We start from the raw sequence: 22,557 nt of genomic DNA, 5'->3' as shown, positions 1-22,557 counted from the left end.
TTACATCTTCTCTACTTGCTTGTAAATCCATGGTAATACTACCCCATCTCCTTCCTCAGTGCTGCCAATCCAATCACTTTGGGCACAAAGCACAGGAGAACACCACCCAAGGAACCCTCCAGGTTGTCATTTGAGTTTTGGGGGGCTCCTGTTGAATGATCAAAGAGTGCTGCATCTGCTACCAGGGCTTTCTTCCAGACACAGCTAAACCAAATAATATTCAACTTGTGAGCCACAGATGTATGTAATGTTGAATAATTTCTCCAAATATTTCTATAATTTTACTGCTTTTAACTGGTCTAGGAAACTCTACCAGCACTTAGCAAATTTTGTTTACATACAATGTGTTTGATTTCATCTGCCTCTTTCTTTTTGATTGGAAGAAGTGTTTCTCCCAGATTTTCTCATTTCTTTGTTCTAGCACACTTCTCAAGGCCGCTTGGTGACATTCCTTTTAGTCCAACACCATCTAGTATAGCATTTAAATCCCAAGTGACAATGAAATTACTTTTCCAAGGAGAATTCCCTAAGATATCAAGCAGAACCCAATGGAACAAAATGGATCTCTTGGCGCCAATCAATTGCTGCCCTCATTACCATCCTGCTGAGCATTCACAGAACATCTCAGGGTGGGCTTTGATTGCAAACAAACCAGGGTCAGGACAACTTCTCTGGTATTTATTTCACAACTTTGTGCCCTTCCACTCCAAATCTCGTGAGGACAGGTGTTGCTGTAACCTGGGGAGAATTTGAATTTCCAAATTTGGTGCTGATCAGCCTGTGAACAGGTCTGTCATTCCTGTCCTCTCAGAGGAAAAAAACACCCCTTCTATCCACAGAATTCCAAATGGCAACACAGAAATGAAAAACATGATCCAACATTCATTTCTGAAACATCTCTGGTTCCCCTGAAGTGTTTGCTGATGATATTTCAGGGCTATGCTGGTAACTCAACAGTGGTTTGAGTTTTCATTTTTGGCTGATAGCCAGCTTGCAAATAAATAAAAGGCACTCAAATACCTGATGATCATCACCAAGGTTTCCCTAGCCCCTTCCCTTCGAGCAAGCCATGTGTGCTCTCCACAGCATCAGAGGGACACCTTGTCTGACCTCACTGTTTGGAAAGAGGGTGATGAAAAATAACCTCCAACTTGGGACAAATCTGGGAAGTTTAATTTGGAAAATGTAGATATCTGAAACAATGCATGCATCCTTACACTACAGGTAAAGCCTTATTTCACAAGGTTCTGTTTTAAAAAATCAAGCATCTTCCTTTCCACTCAGAGCTTGCTATAAAGGAGGAATGTGGGATTTCACAGAGATCCCAGGTGACCTTGAATATGAGCTTTATGAGGATTTATCTTCATCCAGATCAGTTCTAAAAAACATTTACTTTAAGAGTGCATCTGGAAACTAATTGGACTGTTGCTGTGTTCCAGTTAAACTGGTACCTTCCCTGCCTGGACTCTTAATTATTTTATCTGGGAAGCTAAATTATATCAATAGTAATAATAATAAAGTGAACCATGAGGGCTTTTAAAACATAAATGTATCGATGATGAGGGAGAAGTGCTAACATAGAGAAAAAGTAGGGCATTTGCCAGACAAGACATCTGATCCCACTGTGCTATTTTTCAATATTAATGAATAAGTAAACACAAATAGGCTACTTGTTTTTAGGTGAAGAGCAGCTGTCAAGAAAAAACCCAGGCCACTGTTCCTGTTTCAAATTGTAAAATTCTTTTTTGTAACTTGAGTAATTTGAAAATTTACTTTCTTGGCTTAGTGATTGGCCAAAAGATTTTCAAAAAAATTACCAGGAGTTTTTTTAAGGGGGGGGGGGGGAAGTGCTGAAAGAGTTGTAAATAAGGTTTTGCCAAGGAGTACAATTTCAGAGCAAGATACCATCAACAAATGAGTTCTTTAGCTTCTGCTTTCACCAGTTACCCATGTAAGTAGCATCATGCTAATTTTTTGAAGGCACAAGTGCTCTAAAAACTGGTAGTTCTGAGCAAGCAGGTTAAAAAAGAAAAGGGATTTTCACCATTTTATGTTCTAGGCCAAATAACAGATGGCTACAAAAAATTACAGCAAAGTTTGATGATAATCAAAATTGATATTATGATATTCATGCTTCCAGAATGAAGTATTCAAGCTATGAGGCTCAGAGAGACAGGACCCTGAACTGGCTTACTCCAAGGAACAAGGCAGATCATTTATAGCCCAGCCTAAGAAATCCATTAGGGCTTAACAGAGAATAATAACCTTTCTGAAATGTTTTAAATTGACATTTCAAATTCCTTAAGAGGAAGATAATTCTCTTAAATTCTTACGGATTCCTCAAATTCTAGAGCAAAATGACCATTTTTTATTGCTGGTTAAACACCTTAAATGCAGCCTCTCAAGCACTGTTGGTTTCTTTGCAGCACTATTGCTTTCATACCTATTAAAGCCAGTAAGACTATTCTATGGGGATTTATATTAAGGCGATTTGAAGACACCATTAAGAAGATCAGCCCTCTCTGCCTGCCAGGCTGCTTCCTGTCAATAAAGTTACCCTCCCCTCATCCTGTCATTTGGGGCAGTTCTGAAAGCAGAGACCGTGTATGGAAACCCAAAAGATATTCCTCCTCTGAACAGAGCCCCCCATCTTTCCCATCTGCTCCAGTGGGGAGCAGTTCTGGATTTTATCCTGATGATTTCAGAGTAATCTTTAGGGAAGAGGAAGTTGATAGCTCCTTTGGAGAGTGCTGTGTAGGCTTGATCTCAGGTGGGATCACTTAGGGGGCACAATTTGCTCTTTGAAATTTCTTCCTGAACCTAAGATTCCTGACCAGGTACATCCATCTCCTTAATCCTATTTTCTACTGCATGGCCCTGAACACAGACACAGCTGGCTGAGAGGAAATGAAAAGCAAGGCTAGGTCCAGGTAGTTGGGTGAGCATCCATGCTGTCTAGGAAGCAATGCTTTGGTGTGACAAGCTTTTTATCTTGACCTCTTTCTCAGCAGGAATCAAGAAGGTGAATAGGAATGCTTGGGAATGGAAACAGCTAGGGAAGCAAATTGGTTTTTGTCTGAAATGGCTGATCCCCAAAATCCTCTGCTGGGAGCATCCAGAGGACCTGTCAGGAAAGGTTTTCTTACAGGTGTAAGGTACTCTGCTAAATAAAAACAAGAAACCTGAGGCAGTTTTTTCCAGGTTAAAACATCCCCCATTCTTTCTTCAGAAAGGTTTATCCTCGGTGATACTACTTACATTACAGTACCAGCAGGCAGAATGGAAGGAAAAAAGGTACTTCGAGGAGGTGTCAGAATTTCAGATTTCAGGCTTAGACTGCAGAAAGCCAAAGAAACGATGGCAAGAATATGTCTCTGTGGGCAGTTCTCACTCAGCCAAAGCAAGGCAGAGGATGGTGATAGCTCTCCAGGCTCAGGTACAAGTGACAAGTCTCATGAGGAGATGAAGCATTGCTGACCTTCTTGCCAAGCTGTCAAAGGCCGACACAGTAATTGCAAGTCTTCTGGTGAGGAAAAAGAGCTGTGGGCAGACTTGGCTAACCAAGGAAAGGAGGCAGCTGGAGGAGCTGGTCCTTGCCGGAAATGTGCAGAATCTGCAGTCCGGATCACAAGCTTTGATCAAACAGCCAAGAACCAAAGGGAAATCTACTGCCAAAATCTGGAGGGAGGAGCTGGAGACAAACATTTTTGCAAGGGTTGGAGGGAATGGAGTTGACTAACAAAGCCACCACATTACAGAGATAACTTCAGATAGCTTAATTGGATTGAATCAGTTAATTGGACTGCAACAAATCAACCAAATTTGAAGCTCAATATCCTCTGAAAAACAAGCCAAGGGCAGGTGGAGGAAAAGAGCAGGCAGGGAGAATGCAGCACAAAGGGAGGAGGCAGCAGGATACATCCCCCTTCCTCAGGGCAGAGGCATCCCACTCTGAAAGTGAAAAGAAGATAAGAAAAGGTGAGAAGCTTTCCAGGAGGAAGTATTCACTCACAAAGCTATGTAGATAAGGAGAGGGCAGAAGCAGGATGGGCAAGCTTCAGGCAAAATTCGAAAAAATTTGATCACGGGGATCCCCAAAAGCAAGTCAGGCCCCATAATGGGTGTTCATAGTCAGGAATGAACTCTGCAGGGTGATAAAAAACAAACAAACCCAAACCAGGATACACATGTGACCTTGGTGAGGTCCCTCAGGTCTGACAGCCGGTTCGTATTGCAAATCACAGCGTACAGAGAAGTCAAGGGACCCAGATGTTGCCTCCAGGGCAGAGCCTGAGCCACAGAGCCTGTGTGCAGCATGACCCTGTGCTCCACGGGCCCAGAGTGATCTGACAGACATCTCAGGGCCAGAGGGAAAGTTCCTCTGCCTTCACTGTCCCCGTTCCTCTGCCTTCACTGTCCCCGTGATGCAGAGATCACCAAAGACTCGAGGACCTATTCTATTTGCATGTAGAAGAGAAGGGATGCTAGAGGGTACTGCCCTGCAGGCTCAGAGTATTTTTCAACTCATTTCCACCTCCAGGAAAAATGTAAGAAGCCTCTCAGAAAGTAGAGGGTGAGTTTTGGATCAGGAGAATCTAGGACTTCTACACCACATACCTTTTACCTCCCAAAGAAGTTTCTTTGGCTAAAGCCACAGCTGGAGCTTTCTGTCTCTTTCTCAGTCAGTAGTGATGCCTTGTGAAGGCTGACCTAGAACAGAGGCTAGATGGGTTAAAGAATAAAGTCAGTGTTTATTAGAAGGACTCAATGGATACACCTTGGGCAGCACAAGACCCCAGCCAGGGCTACACCCAAGATGAACCCAAAATGGACACAAAATAGACAACCGGTCATGAGGTCTCTCATTTTTATAAGTTCTGGTCCATTAGCATATTGGAGTTAATTGTCCAATTACAGCTTTAGCCCATGAAGTCCCATCCTTCTTATTTTTCTTTGTCTACCCACTGCTTATGCTCTTGGGCCTGAAATTTGGATCATTTGTCCTTGATCCCCAGCTAGAGAAAGAACTGTTTTGTCTCCTTACTCTGTGAAGAAAGCTTACTATTCCCTAATATGAAGCTCAAGAAGTACACACCAAAGCAGTGCAGAATCTGAAAAATATAAAAGCAAAAACCTGAGGCATCAGTAGGATGTGACTGGGTCTGTCTGCGAGGGTTATGGCTGATGAGGAGCTGTGGGAGGGGAAACACTGCAGCTTGGACTGACTGAGCTCACCTGGGCATGCAGGGGGCTCAGGAAGCAGCACCCTGGGGCATGTGAGAGTGGCTCCTTGAGCAAAGGCATCCCCAGGATTGGCTGGAGAAGAGCAGCCTGCAGGGATGACCAGGCTGTGAGGAGGTGCCCTGGGACGGCATTGTCCTCCAGGCATGGGCACTTTCTGAAAAACAGCTAAACAAAGTGATTGCTATTTACAGAGTAACAAGCTGGCTGGTCAGAAACATTCCAAAAACTGCCCTTTCTAAAACCACCAGTGTGGTTTCTGAGGTGCTATTTTCAACATGCTGTCAAAACAAATCTCTATCCATAGCTGAACTGACTGACTCTTCTTGTCAGGATGACTACCCTTAGCAGTGGCTGAACCAGTCCTAATTCAAGGTTTCAAAAGCAAGAGCAATTTTACTGGTTGATTTGCATTATCTGTACGAGGAAAGTGGGAAAACTGGATAGCTTTGGAAGTGACCTCTTGTGCTTATCCTTCTTTACCCTGCATATGTCAGGGCTCAGTACTCCACTCAGAGTGGATTGGGGAATCACAAACATCCCATTCACACCATGTAGAAAAAAAAAAAAAAAAAAAAAAAAGTTTGAACAGGGGCTAAATCCCTCCTGCTTGGACCAACTGCTTCATAGTGAGCAAAACAGTCTGAGGTCCCAGGTAATTTCATCTGTGCCATCTTGTACGAGCCACAGTCCCAGACAGACCCCAGACAGCAGGTCTGGCCAGAGGGGTGTTCCCTCTACTTCTAGATCCTCAAGCTGACAATTCAGCCACACGAAAAAAAAGGCAAGGAGGGACACAGCTGCCACCCTCAAGAGCAAGGCTGCCCATCCAGCAGATGTGTGTGAGGTGGGAATGTCCAGGTCTTTCCCACTCGTGTGTCTAAGTGTTCAAATGCTTCTCACTTTCGCACTCAGGCCAAACTTACCCTCTTATAAAAACTATCCTGTGGGAAATTAGAATAAGTAGCCATTCATAGAAGGTCTGCAGAACAGGAGGAGTTTTGTTTGTGCCATTCTTTAAGGCAGCAACAGCCCTTTAAAGCCTCTTTTATAAGCTGTGGTAAATGGGCTCCCAGCATGCTCCTTACACTGAGTCAGCATGTAGATACTGACTGGGGCACTGGAAACAACATTTTTAGGGTGTCGTGGGAGACAGATACCAATGGCTAAACTCAGAAGTCAACTTCAAGTCAGTGGCACCTATTTATCTGTCCCTATACAGAGCAAAATATCAGGATTTGAACCTGGTGCAGGCAGAGTGTGCCAGAATCAGCTTCTTGGGGACTGAGTGAAACAGGTCAGTGCCACAGCACCCTTGCCTTGAAACCCCCTGCACAGGTGCCCCTGCCCATAGCAAGAGCCCTGAGCTCTGATTGACACTGTGTGGGTTTGCAACCTCTGTGCTGTTACAGTCCCCTCCATGGCCACGGTCCCAGATTCCCAATGCTCCTTGCCTTAAGGCTGGGATGTTCCTGTGCTGGTTTCTACATCCATCCCACCTTCTGGGACTCATAGTGCTTGCACAACTATTTCCTTCCAAGCATTTTGGTGTGTTTTCATGCTGGCCAGCTTCTGCTCTGCAACAGCACCCCTCCCTGCTAGGTTTGTGTAATTTACCATCATCACTGCTTCCTGCTCCACTGTTTTTAATGCTTTACATGCACAGAGGAAGACTCAGATTCCCCCTTCCAACAGGTAGCTGCAGTCAGGCAAGTCATTCTCTAAAATACCCAGGACCACTTAGAGGCAGGAGTTACTCATTTTCCATTCACCAAGTCTGTAATGGTTGGTAAAGCATCTGCCTGTGTGAAATTCACATACAGCCCTTGCAAAAACACAGAGTAGCTGGCTGTAGCGTCTTAACTACATTCCTCTGAGAAACTTAGGCTGAGTTGGGGGAGTGCAGTCAATTGGGGAAACTCTGCTAAGGAGTTAGTCTGATGTGGTGGGCAGTGACAGCTTTAGACTTGAAAACATCCAAAAACCTAATGAAGAAGCATCATATGTTCCCTTCAGTGCTAGTTCTCTGCTTATAAAACCCACCTGTTCTGGTTGTGGTCCGGGCGCTTCCCTCTCCTTAAACAGGAAATGAGAGTAACTAATTTCTTTGAGGGAGTCAATAACTTGTTGCTGGAAAACTCATGTTTCTCTCAAGTAGGATCAATAATGCCCATAACACCAGTCACAGGTAATTAGAAATATTACTCAGCATTAGCCAGTTGCAAAGTACATGTACCATAAAATGATCTTACAACAAAGAACCGTCCAAAGTGTTCATCAAGCAACAGCATCCGTTCCACACAGGTGTCTCAAAATTTTGAGACACAGGGCCACACATGGCGTGAGAAACAGAGTGGAGTCTTCTGTCCTGGGAAAATAACTACATCATTGTGTCCAGCTAAGAAACTATCTAGTCTCTTACCAGAAAGCTGGGGCTGGCACAGAGACCATCCCTTGTTCTCAGGTTGTGAGGTGACTCTGACCAGCATGACCACATCTAAGGGGCTAAAGGCAACAGGGTTTAGCTTTTGGAAGGCAGAAGGAAGCAGTACCTGGATGTGCAGACTGGTTCTAGTGCAGAGCCAGCCAAGCATACTCCAGTTATTCTCCGTTCAGGAATTGGAGACTGTTCTGACTGGATAAAAACCACCTGATCTAGATTGTATCGGGTGAACCTTAGTAGGAAGATCATAAAAAACTTGTCAGCTTTAACATCTCCTACTGCTCACTAACACAGGATTCTCAGGGTGAGACAGAAAGTGAGAGTGATAGAATAAATCCAACTGGTAACTACTACCTGATAATTTCTTCCAGACGGTGCAGCTTGTAAGTGCAAGAGAAGCTTCTTCTGTATGGACCCATGTTAGCTGTGCAAATTCTGGGTACTAAACAAGACTGGATTCTGACATAATGCAACATCTTAGAACAAAATTTTCCACTAGACACAGAGACAGAACCTTTTCCCAAAACTAAAACAGGAGAGGAACTGTGATTTTTGATTTGACCAAGGGTACAGTTATATTTTGATCTTAGTCTGCTTTGCAAGATGGCAAACATTGGCTCAGTGGGATATTTGTGTCTGTGGATCTGATTCTTTGGGACAAGTAACCTAAACTGAGATTATAGAATGAGATTAACTCCTACACAATGCAAAGAAAATACATTTTCCAACATTTGTTCTCATCTGGAACTTTGGCAAGCCCTTTATTGAATTGTTTCCAAAGCCCTGCCAACTGTATTATAACAGTGGTGGCAGGACCTTTTAGTGAATGGGAAAGGCTTTGTTTCTCTATTAAAGCAAAAGCACCTCTCCAAACATCTCCAGATTTCAAGAAACAGGTATTTAGGATGGTTCATGCTTTGCAAGGCTACAATATGCACTCGGCTTTATGTACTCTTGCAATCCCAGAGCTCTTCATTTAGTTACCTTTAGAGGTTTTGTATATTCAGATCAGAGTGCTCAAAAGTTAGATCAAATTCTTTCAAGCGAGTCTGGCATTGCCACAGCTAAAGAATTAAATCAGGACTGTTCCATAGCACCTTTATCAAGTGCAAAGAACAAGAAAGGAGTTTCACTCACTCGCTTTTGCACCAAGGGTTCATTCTGTGAATGAAACACGCTTGGATTTTGATGTAAATGTGAATACACAAGAGCTGAGTCCTAATATTGGACCTGACTTTATTCCTGGCTTCACCTTCATGGGTTTTCCCCCTTTATTTTACTTACAGCAGATCTGCTATTGAACAGGCATTGTGCATTTAGACAGAGATTTAAGAACACTGTCCTGTCTCATCAAAACTTTTTTCTTCTGCTTTCATGTGTTTTGTCTTCCTATTACCTTGCTACTTGTGCTAAGAACACAATGCCCTTGGAGAAATCTTGTTTCACTGCATATCCCACACCCTGTATATCTGTGCTAACTCCAGAGATGGGCAAAGCACAATGCAAAGGTGTTCAGGGTGCTTTGGTCCCTGCCAGCTGTTTGCCTTCTGAATTTCATGCATTTTTAATTGTACACACTTCTGTCTGTCTCCAGCTTAATCCTTTCATGAAGAAAGCCTGGTACTCACTTGATTTGCAGCCATCCACTTCTTCACAAGCAAAGTCCTGTTTCATAACAGTCTTTTTGTAACTTGGGTGCTGGTTATACCACAGAACAATGTTTTAATGTTATTTACATTTTTCAGGGTGGCTGGAGGGGTTTTGGTTTTAATTAGCTGAGTAAGAGAGTCATAAGTTATTATACAGACACAAAAAGAGCTTCTACCATCATCTCCTTACTCATGGCTCCTGTGCCAACAAAGGAAAAAATAGTACAGGCCCTTGCAGGCAAGTATTTTTTTGAAAGAGGGGGAAGGGGAAATTGATTAAGATGTTACAGTGTGTATTGTGCCTGGAGTCCTCTGTGGTTTTTCCTTACCTGGCCTAAGCCAGTGGTAGAAAGTCACTTCAACATTTGGGAGGAGCAAAAGGAGTGCAAGCCCTCCTGCCATCCTCCCCCAAAAGCTGTGTATTCCTGGGGGAAGTCAGAGAGGTGCTTTCATGGAAACACTGCCTGCTGAGAACCACTTCAAATGAATTATGGACCCCCTCCTCCCCCCTCTTGCTGCTGCTTCCTTCTCCTTCCCTTCCTAACCCTTATCTATAGCACAAAAGTCTCTCAGATTCCCCCTGCTTATGAAACTTGGAAGGAGCAAGGTCCAAGGGACAGAGGGGCATCCCAGGGAGCTCTGTGAGGAGGACCTTGCTCAACAGCTCAGCTTATGATACCTCCAGGAACATGGCCAGCTTGAGTGATGAAACAGATAAGGCATGAGGCTTGCAGCGCTTGGCAAAATGCACTGGCAGCCCTGCAGCAATTTTTGCATGAAAACTTCCCAAACACTTTGGATGCTAGCAGGAGCTGGTCCCATTGCAAACAGGTTTAACTTCCAATGTCAAAGGAAAACTTAATTTGGTTACAGGCCAAGCACAAGTGAAAGATGGATGTGTGCATCCTGCTGAAAAATGCTTCTGATAACCAGAGCCTGGAGTGGCTGTGGAGGGGACAAAAGGGACATGCCTGTCCTCTACTGCCAGTTCCTGCTCTGCCATGGGGAATGAGGGCTCAGATTTGCCCCCACTTGCTGAGGGGGATCTATCCAGAACACCCTGCACTTTGTGATAAGACAAACCATGCTGCTCACAGCTCTACCCAGAGTCAACACTAGCAGCCTTCACAGTCAGTGTCCTGCTTGTCACACCCTGTGTCCTGCCACTGTTCTCTCCCAGCTATCTTAACTGAAGAGATTAACACGAGTCTGTACAATATCTTCCCTAGCACAAGCCTGGCCCTTCACAGAGATAACTATTTGTACTTAAAATGCTGAGATCATCCAGAAGCCAACTCTTATGTGGAAGACTGGGACTGTCCTAATAAACAGTCCCAAAATTGCATGTTGAAAGCAGCAGCAACAACAGTAATTTTATTATTTTCCCAAAACAGGGTCGCTTCTCTTCTGTGCACAAACGAATAGGTTTTGCAGACTACATCATTCATGAATGCCTGTCTAAACTCATCAGTTTTAGGAACTTTCACTGACTTCAGCAAGCCATGGTGGATCAACTTGTATTTGCACTTCCCAGGACACACATTTGAATTGAAGATCAGCTAAATTCATTCCTCACTTTTTAGCATTGTGCCAGTTAAACACAAATGACTAAGCCCAGAGCAGCTATCCTATTTCTCACTGAACACAGCTACCCACACTACCCCTGGTCTAGCACAAATCCCTGCTGACATCTGAAATTCTCTTCTAACAAAGTCCATCCCAAGGACGAATGAAATAGCTTCTCTGGTCTGCAAGTTTTTCCTAGCTCTCCTGTATTCCTGTTACTACGAATGGAAGCTTTTTCCACAGCTTTAGGAACATGAAAGCTGGGCAGACTCATAGGGTGACGTTTCCACTTACACTCCCTGAATGTAGTTTTTCTTTAAGCCATTTCATGGGTTGGGGGAGAATATCCTGTGCACCACACCCACTTCTAGCCAGCTTCACATTATTTACACAGTCAGGAACCACAAACTATCTGCAAGAAGTTCAGATCTCAGGCAAGCCAGTAGCCATCCTGATTCTGAGCTGCAGGGCTCATATTCCACAGTCCAACCTAGAGCACATTCAGTTTATCTCATGGGGTAATGACAGCTCAAAAGCTGCACGTGTGCAAGTGGATGAACTTAGGTGAGAGCACTAAGCCCAAGAAACAGGCTGAGGAGACTTCATGGAACATCTCACACTACCTCAAGTACAGAAGCCCAGAGTCTTTGGGATGACTTCTCAGTTCATTTGAAATTGAATCCACGCCTTTAAAAAAACCTCCACAACCAAACAACAGCACCAAAGATGGTTCTCAGTTGTACTGACCACTTCTGATTACTGCTGGAAATCTCTCTCTAGCACTTCACAGGTCCTCCACCATATATTTTCTGTGGGTGTGGTGGATCTGGTATGATCTATTTGGGCTTGCAATGAGCAGGGACAGGCAGAGGACAAGATTATTTCCATGTTAAGGAATGTCTGTACTTCCTAGAAGAGCTATGGAATCAAGATGAAAAGCCATGGAAAGGTGCTTTTGCAAAATATCTGTTTCCTCTCTTTCCCTTTTGATAGGGAATCACTGCCATCCTCACACAACAGCCAAACAAGGATTTTTATGTATTTCTGCAGCACTTAATCACACTGTGATAGCAACCATAACTCCTGTATTGAAGCTAAGTAGGAAGAAAGCCTGTTCTTCTGTCTGCACAATTACAAAACTCTCCAACCACACACAGCCTGACAGACTTGCAAGCCCAGAACACCACAAATCAACAGGTTTCACCAATACTTTTACACTGGATTTAACCACAGATGAGACCTCAGGGTACTTCTGTCACAGCAGCATTGAAAAGCAGCTCTCAGTCACACACCAGTAGATGCTGGAGGGGCAGTTGCTGAGACCAAGGAGGAACAATCTTCCTTGGCGAGGCAGAACTGGCTGGAGCAAAGTCCCCCCACTCTGTACATCAGCTTCCTACCTGCAAGATGGAATATGACACAAGCAAATTGCTAAGAGCTCTTGGGGCAAGTCAGGGAGACTTAGAAATAGAAGCCACATTTTCTGGTCTCTATTGCGTGCCTCTGTAAGAAAAATATGGACGTTGTCTTCTAAAACTGATATCTAAATTATCAATATATTCTAAAAAAAAAAAAAAAAACCTGAGTCCATGACATTTAGATTTTACTGTTGTGAGTGGTTTAGTTTTTTGATGTGTAAATGTATCACAATGTATCACTTGGGTGCCTTTGAAGGAAGAAACTCTGTATGGGAGGACAGTGCTGGTGGGAATATTCATAAAGATTAATGCTTGCACAACCTCCAAGGGCAAGCTGCCTCTGTTGGACTTCATTAGGCGTAATTAAAAGCAGCTAAGTGAGGTTTCTCCTTGCATGGCCTACTGAAGGAGTCAATCTCTTCCCACTGGCTGCAGGGGCAGGGTAAGGGAAATGGCTTTCCTAGGCTAGCACCAGCCTTTGTGGAAACCTCTCCTTGAAAGCAGGAGAATGCAAGGCTTGCAGGGCACCAAACTCAGTATCTGGCTGCTATTGAGTTTAATTTTAGTTTAGACTTGTATAAGCTGGCCGTGGGAGCAGGGGAAAATCTGCCACAAAGTCCTGTGTGAACATGGGGACATCTCTTTCAGATTATTCTACTACACAGTGACTGGTGTGAACACCTGAGTATCTCTTATGCAAACTACAACTATTTTACATTTATGGACCCCACTGAATCCATTACTGAATGGTAACATGGTAGTCATTAGATCACTTAGCAGTGAGCTCCTTTTCAGCATGAAAAATACACTGCAGGTAAGGATCAGGAGGGTTGGCTGTGCTTCCTCCAAAGGTTTTTCCCTCCCTCCCCTCAGGACAAAAGTGGGCTTGGTTCAAGGTGAAAATAATTTGCCTGGTGACATTCTGACAGAGGAAGTCCATTCAGAGGATCTGAGATGCCCTGTGAGGTCTGCAGGGAATGCAGATGGGCCCTGTGAAGTGTCAAGCCTTCCTGCAGAACCACAGCTCCCCACTGACAAATCAGCTCTGCAGTGGCTTCAGCAGAGAGCTTACCATAACTAGCCACCAGATAGCAGACCCGTACAGGAATTTTCCCATTCTCTTCACACCCTGTGCTGGGCTCAAAACAGCTTATGATACATGGCTGATGGAATAGCAGGAGAGAAATCAGGAATGTCAGCAATGAAATGCTCCCTGACTGCAGCAACAGGATCCTCAGCCTCTGAGCTGATTGGATGACAGCCAGGGAAGCAGTTTCACTCACCATTTCACTGAACACATTTTTTTTTTTTTTTTTTTAATTAAACAAGTTTACCTGAAATTCTGGGAAGGAACAAAGTAGATTGATGAGCTATTTCAACTCCTACCCATACCAGTTTTCTTCTATTCCTCCTTTCCGAAAACACTGCCATGCTCCCAGACTGCATTAACAACAGCACAGTGGAGAGGAAGTTACTTGCACTTGCTCACCTGGACAAGCTTAGTTCTGTCCTACTTCAAGCACTGACTGCCTTTAAGATGTCAGACCTCACTATCTCTAATTTACACACATTTAGTAAGGAAGCATAAAGGTGTGGCCACCCCACCTACTGACATTTGACAATAAGCAGCTCTATAGATTTTATTCACATCTATAATGTTGATAAGCACCAGTATCATCACACAATATATTTCAGGATTCCCACATATATGGTCCCAAGCTCTGAGACTTTCAGTCCTCTCCTGGGATTCTCTGCCTCTTCAAAACAGAGAGTGAAAATAAATGAACAGACATGCCACACCTCACACATGCTATGCACACACACACATGCAGGGCTCTGCATTTCAAACTGTCCAAGTTTCCAAAAATTATCCTCTTTCTGCCAATTCCAGCATATCTGAAGCTGGCAGGGACATGGGGGAAATTTCTGAAAATCCAGTCCAGCTTAGAACTGGGGACATTTCACTATCTTTTTTTTTTTTTCTTGCACCTTTTTTGTTGTAGGCATCCACTGCTCTCTTACCCATTAACCCTCCTTCTTCCACAACATGCTACCTGAAAAGAAAGGAGTGCATGAGCTTCATCCCAGCATTCTAACCCCGAGTTCAAATATCAGAGCAACTCATATCAATATAGGAAAGAGACCCTTTGCTACAAGTTAATCCCACTCTCCTCCTCCCCACTCCTCCAGACAACCAAGGGCAAAGAAATCCTGGTTGCCACCCTGGAAAGAGCTCAGCTTCACTATGATCCCATTTCTTCCCTGTAATCAGCCACATTTTCCACCCAAGCCTTGGAATAAAGAGCTGCTGGGGCTCAGCATGGTCTCTCTGCCTCCCCTTTGTGTCAGGGGAGGCAGAAGGGCTGGTTTTGGGAACAGTCCCTTACACCCCCTTCTCCCCAGCTTTGCTCCAGCAAGTTCCCAGTACCAGAGTCACCACCAGCTGAATCATTCTGTTCAGTTTATTCCCTCCAGGCTCAGATCAGCTCCTCAGCTTGAGACCCAAATCTCTTGGTTCCTCTGCAAGGAGAAAGTGACACCAACCATTATTCTCACAGTTTTATTTGTAAAGGACATAGCATGAAAAGCTGTATTTCAATGTACTTCAAAACCTGAAAAACCCATGTTGGTTTGTGGTGTGTATGTTAAAGTGCTTGATATAACAATACTTTTACTAATGTTGTCTTGAAAATAATCCAGTTCCTATTCCATTAGTAATGATGCAAAGACAAAATATACTTAATGGAGACATTTAGGGATCATTTTAAGCTATACAGGGCACATTTGTACATTTCAAGTGTAACACACAAGATTTCCCCTCACAATGTGCACCTTCATTTGATTGAAAGAAGGAATTTTCTCCAACAGGCTGCCGCGCAACTACCCTAAAAACACGTTTTTGAACAACGAGAGCTAATTACACAAACCAACTTGGAATAAACATGAGTAGATTTTTCACTAAACAGTACAACTGCATTTATTTCAGAGAATTATAAATACACATTTTGTACATAGTGAGGCATTAGATTCTCTGACTCCCTCAAGTTACCATGCTGGCTGTTAGTACAACTGGACTATGCAAACTCAGACATCTGCAGATGGGCATTGGATAAGAATTTGTTTTGTGTTTTTACAAAGCAGATACCAGAGAGCTTTGGTCTTTTCCAAGATTCCCTTTCTCAACCAAAGAAGGTGCTTTATCGCTGAAGTAAAAACTGTGTTAGCTTAGAAGAATCCTGATGGGTTTCTCACCATTCTAGTGGGTAGAATGATTTCTGTAAACCTTACAGAAAAAAAACCTCACAGTTTCCAATCAACAAAAGTAGTCCACTAAAAAAAAAAAATATACATGGTAGAATAAAAATTCACTATGAAGAACCATTCTCCCAGGGTTGTCAAATAACTACTCCAGGAATCTGAGGCACTCAGCTGTGCCCCTTTCAACATATCTTGGGGTGATTTATTGCCTACAAGGAAACATGAGACATACATAATTTTTTCTGTATTATTATTAATATGATGTGAAACCTGACAAAACCAAACAAGTCAACACTTGCTGAAAAAGCTGAGGTGAAGTTGTGTTAAGTGCTAAAGGTTTCTTAATGTAGCCTGGAATGGGGAAAGGCCCTGATCTGAATTTTAAAAATTCTCAGGTTTTGATTTCTTTTAACTTAAGAAAGACTTAATGTAGTTATTGCCTTTTTTCTCTGTGTGTGGTTTATTCATTTAAATGAATGACCTTTAGAGGTACCTACATTTCTCCTTTATCCTGCTTGCACTTAACCCTTGTCATGTCAGATGAATGTTATGAGTGCTCCAGTCAGACATAGCCTTTGGAGAAGTCTGCAGCAGTGTACTTTGGGAAGCATCCAGCCTGCAAATGCAGATGATGCTGTGAAGAAATACAAAAGCTAAAGAGGTGGTTATTTCAGCAAAATGAAAATCACTTAGACTGGGCTGGGCGTGAAAAAAATCCTGTACAGCAGTCATTAGACATGAAAGGCCTAAGTTGTAATAAAAAACAAAACATCCTAAGCAGTCATTACCAAATAATGCTGCCACATGGTTTCTGGAGCTAAATGTATAATTCATTGATAGTTAAGTACAGGGACACATTTTCAATTGCTGCTGAAGAGTTGTCATGCATCATCTGCTGACTCTAAGCAGACATGCCTGGCCACACAGAAAATCCTAACACCCCAAATTTCACATTTCTGGAAACGTAAGAGATGTCACACGGCTGTGGGCTCTGGCTACTAACTCAAGACACCATTCACAGCCTTTACATTAGTTACTCACACCTACAGCAGTGACATGGCAGTACTGCCTGCAGTGTTTGGGATGAGTTCAGTCAGTTTAAGGAAGCACAAGCTCAGGAGGAAAGAATGGTTATTGAAAGCTGGAACCCTCATTAAAGTGGAAGGCTCCTTGACAGTGTTATTTTACTTCTTTCTTAGAAACAAAAAGACTTCTATAACATAAAACTCTCCAATGAGTTACATGAAGAGTTTTCTTCTGGTTGGGAGTCTGACATGACACTTTGACACTGAAGTGAGTGCTGTTCTAAGAATCGAGCAGCAGAAGGACCACAGGAAAGTAAAGAAGCTTGACAAAAGGCAGGTGAGAAAGCAAACCCTAATTTTCATTCTCCTTCCTTTTCCTTATGTCCCATCCCTCTTTCCACCATGTGCATACTATGCCAAGACCTGCCACTGTCCACCACTGCCAAGCCCCTCCTAATGCCACTAGAGAGCACAGTGCAAGGCAACACACTCACAGAACCAGTCAGGGGCCTTTCCCAAGCCCCAGCTGACAGTGAGACCTCCAAAGAATCCACTGACCAAATACCCAAGATTGTAGGGAATAAACAAGTGAAAACAAAAACCTGTATTTAAACTAATGTCCAAAAATTAAAACCAGGTGAGGCTAACTGTGTCTTCAGACCCTTCCAACTCCCATCCACAAGAATGGAAAATACACTCTGTATTTACTGCATGATGTTAATATAATCTCTTATTCAATTTGCATCATACAGTTGCTCCCAGCTCCTCCTCAAGAGCTATATATCTCCATATATGCACTGTATCAGTAACATATTAACTGGAAAGAGTGTAGGAGAGAAGCCTCAAAACACCAATGTGAGATTACTTTTTTCCCTCCTTTTGCTCGATTCCTTTTCTTTTTGTAGCTGGATAATTAAAAAAAGTGATCCAAGATCCTGTACTCCCCTAGGAATATTCATTCTTCAGGGTAAAGGAAGACCTGTCAGCATTTCAAAGACAGCTGATACAGTTTGGTAGCACAGTAACAGCAGCATTTGTGGCTCTACAGCAATTATTCTTCTCAAGTACAGCAAGAATTTGGCATAAACCAAACACCTCATCATGAGGAAAAAAAAGGTCATCCACAACACAAACTGGCTGAGGGTGAATCATGAGAACATCCAGACAGGGAAGGGACACACTGAGTCAAGCAAGCCACCATTCCCCATCTCAGGCTGCAACAGCAAGGCTTCAACAGGTGTTACATCCTCTCAGGCTCTAAGGCTGACAGCAGTCCTTCTCTCCAGTGTTTAAGCATTCCAGCACTTGTTTCCCCTTTTGGAGATCAACAGGAGTGACACAAAACACCTTATAGAAAAAAAAAATAGCGACTCACTACTTCCATGCATGGGAAGGCGAGTCTTTGAACAAACAACAAACTAAGAGAGACCATGTACAGCAGGGTAAACCAGCATATGCTTACAGCTTTTCCAAGAGTGACACAATCACAATGGCTACATAGGGATATTTGCTGTATTAATTTGCAATACCTGAAAAAAGCCCTGCTGAGTTTGCGCTGTATTTACACATTGATTGGCTTCTTCCCCACAAGCAAGTAGCGGCATCCCTTCCCACCTTGGTCCTTCCCTCCCTCCCCACGTCCTTCCCCTGGGTTTAAGCTACTCATAGTCAGAACAAGAACATTCACTCTAAGAAAAATTTCTTAGAGTAATATAATTTCTTAAAGAAAGATAGGATATTTACACACATCTAACACATGAAAATACTCTATTTTTTTTGTACTAAATTTTTGTTTCAAATAAACTACAATACTGCATCTTAGCTTTCTGCAGCTTTAGAGGCCAGTCCCCATCAGGCACAAACTGTTCTTCCCAATCCTGCTTCCACCAGCAGCTTTGCTTTACAGTGGTGCACTACCATGGCATTCAAGTCCTGACAGGTCTCCAATTGTGGTTTGCTTGTTTGGGAAAGGAGTAATGAAGTTCTCAGCAAAGCCATGCTAAACATCCACTCCTTTAATGAGCGATCCTTCTAGGATGATGTTGAAGTCTTGCAATGTCTGTAGGACTCGGATAAGGGAGTTGACAGTCATGCGGTCCCGGAGGAGAGCATTCTCCTCGTACATCCTCGTGATGGGCGGGCACTCCGCCAGCAGCGGGATCCACTGAGACAGCAAGTGGTCCCTGAAAAGGGCAGGACAGGAATTGTTTTAGCAATTACCACAGATATCACACTGGAATTCTTCTCCAAGAGCACAACCCAAAACATGCAGCCCCTTTTGGTGAGTGGTGGGTGTTGTTTGCATGTACAAGTTTGCTGCGTAATTGCAACCTTTGATTTGGTTAGTGAAATACTACCTACTGTAGAAATGAAAATTGAAAGCTATTAGCAGAACTGGACATTGGTAAAATTCAGGAACATTTTCAGATCAGGAACAGTGAAAGTAAAACCTGAGGAAAATCTGACAGACTGTTTGCCAACTGGTTTTCCAAGTATCCAGACAGGTATGACAAAAATGGCACTTATTTCTAGATACACCAACTTCTACCCTCCAAAATACAACTAAGTCCCACCCTCCTGCCCCTCTCCAAGTGCAAGGCAGAAAGTGCCCTATTAGGAAAGAAAGGTTCCTCTAGAACAGTTCTGCCAAAATTATAACAGGCGTCCAATTTTCACAAGCTAACTGTCAAGCTAACAGCTATAAAAAAAGCTCAAAACATTTTTAGCAGTTTAGACACTAGCCATGTATTATTAGTGCTTCTTTGCTGAAATTTTTGATGCAGTACTAAAGCTGCCTAAAATAGGCACTGGATTATAGATAGATGTGAGATGGCTTAAAATGGAAAACTAAAGGTAATAAGGTGGGAAAATATTCTTCTAGTTTAATGCCAGAGGACACACATAATGGAGAGCAGTTTGGTACCTTGTCCCCAGGCAAACCAGGATCTGGAATTTGCCATCCTTTCCAATGTTCCTTGGAGCTGTATTGATGGCATTGACATAATGACAGAAGGTTTTGCATGAAGATCTTTGAAGCAAAAGGGCCTCCTCATTGTCTCCAATGTGATCACTGGTTTCAAAGTAAGCAACAGCTTTCTCTGTGGTAGGGAGAACATCAGAACCCAGTGAGAAGAAGCACTTCATTGTGACACAGACTCACACAAGGGAATCTTTAAAAAACCAACCTTCTGAGAGCTATTCCACAGTTTATCTGTGAATTCCTGACTCTGAAGACCACAGGTAGGTGGTCACCTCCACCTTTGCCATGGCATAGCACTGGTCAGTCTGGTTGATGTCTAACACAGGTAGCATCAAAGAGCAGCACCAAAGCACCCCTCAATGGTTTCACTGTGATACCATCAGCATTGATTTTTCACTTTTTCTGAGTAAGCACTTACCCTCAGGCTGAGCATCTCTGCCTGCAAGCCTGTTCTAAGGGAGGAAGTACATCTTAAATTAGCCCTACATAGGCCTACAGGTAAGGGTTGCCAGTGCAATGATGAGGAGAGTTCTCATAAACCAGGAATCCAAACCTTTCACTTCCTGCTCTTTCCTAGCTCTCCCGCTAACACTGATAGCTCCTCTACCCCAACCTCCAGCCTATCTTGTTTCTCCCAGGAAAGCAGCTGTTTGAACTAGGCACTCAAACTTCTGCACAGACTCACACTCTTCTCTTGCACAGAGTTTAGTACTTTTCCCCTGCCATTGGGTTTCTCATTGACTCAAGCAACCTGGAACAGGTGCTTAGCAGGATAAATAGCACCCTAGCTGATAAGAATCCAAGGTTTGTGTGTGAGGAGTCATTTTCCCCCAAACCTTCTCCTCCAAATCATATACCAGCTTACCTATAAAATCCCAGATGAAGACATTCTTATGGAAAATGCGAGCTGATTTGAATCCATGGTGGAAGACCTGCTCCAGTGCTGCAACCAGACCATTTTCTCCACACAACAGAATGGTAAGGCTCCCTCTCTGTGGAAAAGGGAGAGCAGGTAAGTACAACTCGCCTTGTTTGCATGACAGAAACTTCAGACTTAAAGGTAGCATATCTACTGGTACTTCAGTGCCATTTCTGTTTATCAAAATTTGCAGGCAAGTAATGAAAAGTAGGAATTACCTCTTTCTCTGGCTTGTGGAAGTGTTTTACAATGTTGTTCACGGCTTCCCCGATTCCCTCTTGGATCTGCCCCGTATTAGGCTCTGTGAAATGATGGAGAGCAGACTAGCTGAAGGTTAAGCTTTGCTTGCTTGATAGTTCAGCACTCATGTCCTCTAATTTTACAGGACCTGGACAGATGTATGAACAGGATCTACACTGTCCAATCTCTGTGTCTTAGCAGAGAATGCCTCTTGTGACCCTCACAGTCCCGTGTCCTGTTGCAGCCAAGTGCAGTTACTCATAAAAGTTAATTTAGGGATGCGAGGTTGAAGTGCCCTAGGGTCCCTGCAGAGATAAGCTTTGCCAGAAGGCAGCTCCCAGCAGCCACATCAAGCTCTGAGCTGCCCTCAGAGAGGCCTATCTTCCCACAGACTGCAACGTGAGCTGGGAGGCTGAGCAGCATCAGCTACTGCAAATTCTGCTGCCCCCTCCTCCCTCATCTCGTATCTCTATGCCCCAAAGAAAGAGATGATTATCTCTCAACAGTCAAAAGGGGACATTGAAATAGGCAACATGTACATCACAGAGCCAACACCAACCACGGAGGGCAGGAAAAGCTCATCAGCTTGCAGCTGCTGCTTTGCACCAAACCTTGCTTCAGGATGAACCTCCTGTTCACAGAAGCTTTTTTTCCCAGCAGCTGGCAGCAGACCCCTTCCCTATGACCCTGGAGAGGAAGGCAAGGACTTACTGGTGTTCCTCCCTGTGAGGGAAGTGATGCTCAGCCGCCGAGTCATGGTAGGAGACTTCTGCTGGGGCGGGGTGCGGCACTGCTTGCCCAGCTCTTCGTCAGCCGCGGAGGACACCAGCTCTCCAATGAGGATTCGCTCCAGGCTGCCATCATCCACGCCTTTTCCCAGCCACCGCCCACAGGGGAACCTGCAGCGTGCCCAGGACAAGCACAGGTCAGCCACACACACCCTGCAGCCTGGTCTCAAAGCTGGGGGACAGCTGGCACCCAACAAACACAGCTAACAGGCAGGGAACACTGCTCCCAGGAAATGCTCACCAAGCAGAGCTCTGCAGGAGCAGTCCCTGCACCACAACTGGTCATCCTTAGAAACAGGGAAATATGCAAAGCTTGGGTCACACACGTATTTTATGATCCACATCTTTTCTGCCAAGTTATTTTGCACTTGCAGCTGCAACTGATATGCAGCCTTTAAGAGTGTTGTGATGATCAACAACCAAATCCCCATAGAATTTCCACCCAGTTGAGGCTGTGACATCTCATACTCAGACCTCACCTCACATTTTACTGCTGTAGCTTTGGATCCCACACACAGCCCTAATGAAATCCATGTACATATCCATACCCATTTTATCCCATGTTCTACTTTCCCCTATACACTGTGGCCAACTCTGCATTGCAGTTTTCCAAGTTCACATTTTTAAAAAAAATTTTGCCTGCTTAGCCACCTTTTGTAAAACCAATGGTGAATTAGGAGACCATTTTGACACAGGGGTATGTGCTCAACATAAGATTAAGAAATCATCAAAACTTTTTATTTACTTGCTATTTCCCCCAGAGCATCATTTTGGCTCTTGGAGTTTAAAGAATTAATTTGTGTACAATTTTACCACACTACTTCAAATCAAGAGATCCAATTATTAGACACAAACATACAAATCACTTCAAAAGTATCCATACTGTCTGTCCTGTCTCAGAAAGATGCAAAGAAAATCCTACACTCAAGTCTCATTTAATAGTTATCAGATTATCCGATTTCAACTTGGGCTACTGAAATGAGAGAACCAGGGGTGGGGGAGACCAACCCAACCCTATCAGGCACCCAAA

The 22,557-nt window shown here is 43.6% G+C and overlaps 1 protein-coding gene across 2 annotated transcripts in view; it reads right to left on the bottom strand.

Annotated features, from left to right (window-relative positions):
• Positions 1-14,863: 14,863 nt before the first annotated feature.
• The window catches only part of DENND5B (DENN domain containing 5B), a 107,941-nt gene continuing 100,247 nt past the window's right edge, over positions 14,864-22,557 (bottom strand). For both annotated transcript variants that reach the window (XM_021539994.3, XM_021539995.3), the window contains 5 exons: positions 21,451-21,638; positions 20,718-20,800; positions 20,446-20,572; positions 19,524-19,698; positions 14,864-18,783 (listed from right to left, as the gene is read on the bottom strand). In XM_021539994.3, the coding sequence (XP_021395669.2) occupies positions 18,600-18,783; positions 19,524-19,698; positions 20,446-20,572; positions 20,718-20,800; positions 21,451-21,638 (757 nt within the window). In that variant the 3' untranslated portion in view covers positions 14,864-18,599. The remainder of the gene's footprint in view (positions 18,784-19,523; positions 19,699-20,445; positions 20,573-20,717; positions 20,801-21,450; positions 21,639-22,557) is intronic.

This window comes from Lonchura striata, chromosome 5, assembly GCF_046129695.1.
Source record: "Lonchura striata isolate bLonStr1 chromosome 5, bLonStr1.mat, whole genome shotgun sequence".
Lineage (NCBI taxonomy): Eukaryota > Metazoa > Chordata > Aves > Passeriformes > Estrildidae > Lonchura > Lonchura striata.
The sequence above is the reverse complement of the archived record's forward strand: the minus strand, read 5'-3'. Positions and strand labels throughout refer to the sequence as shown.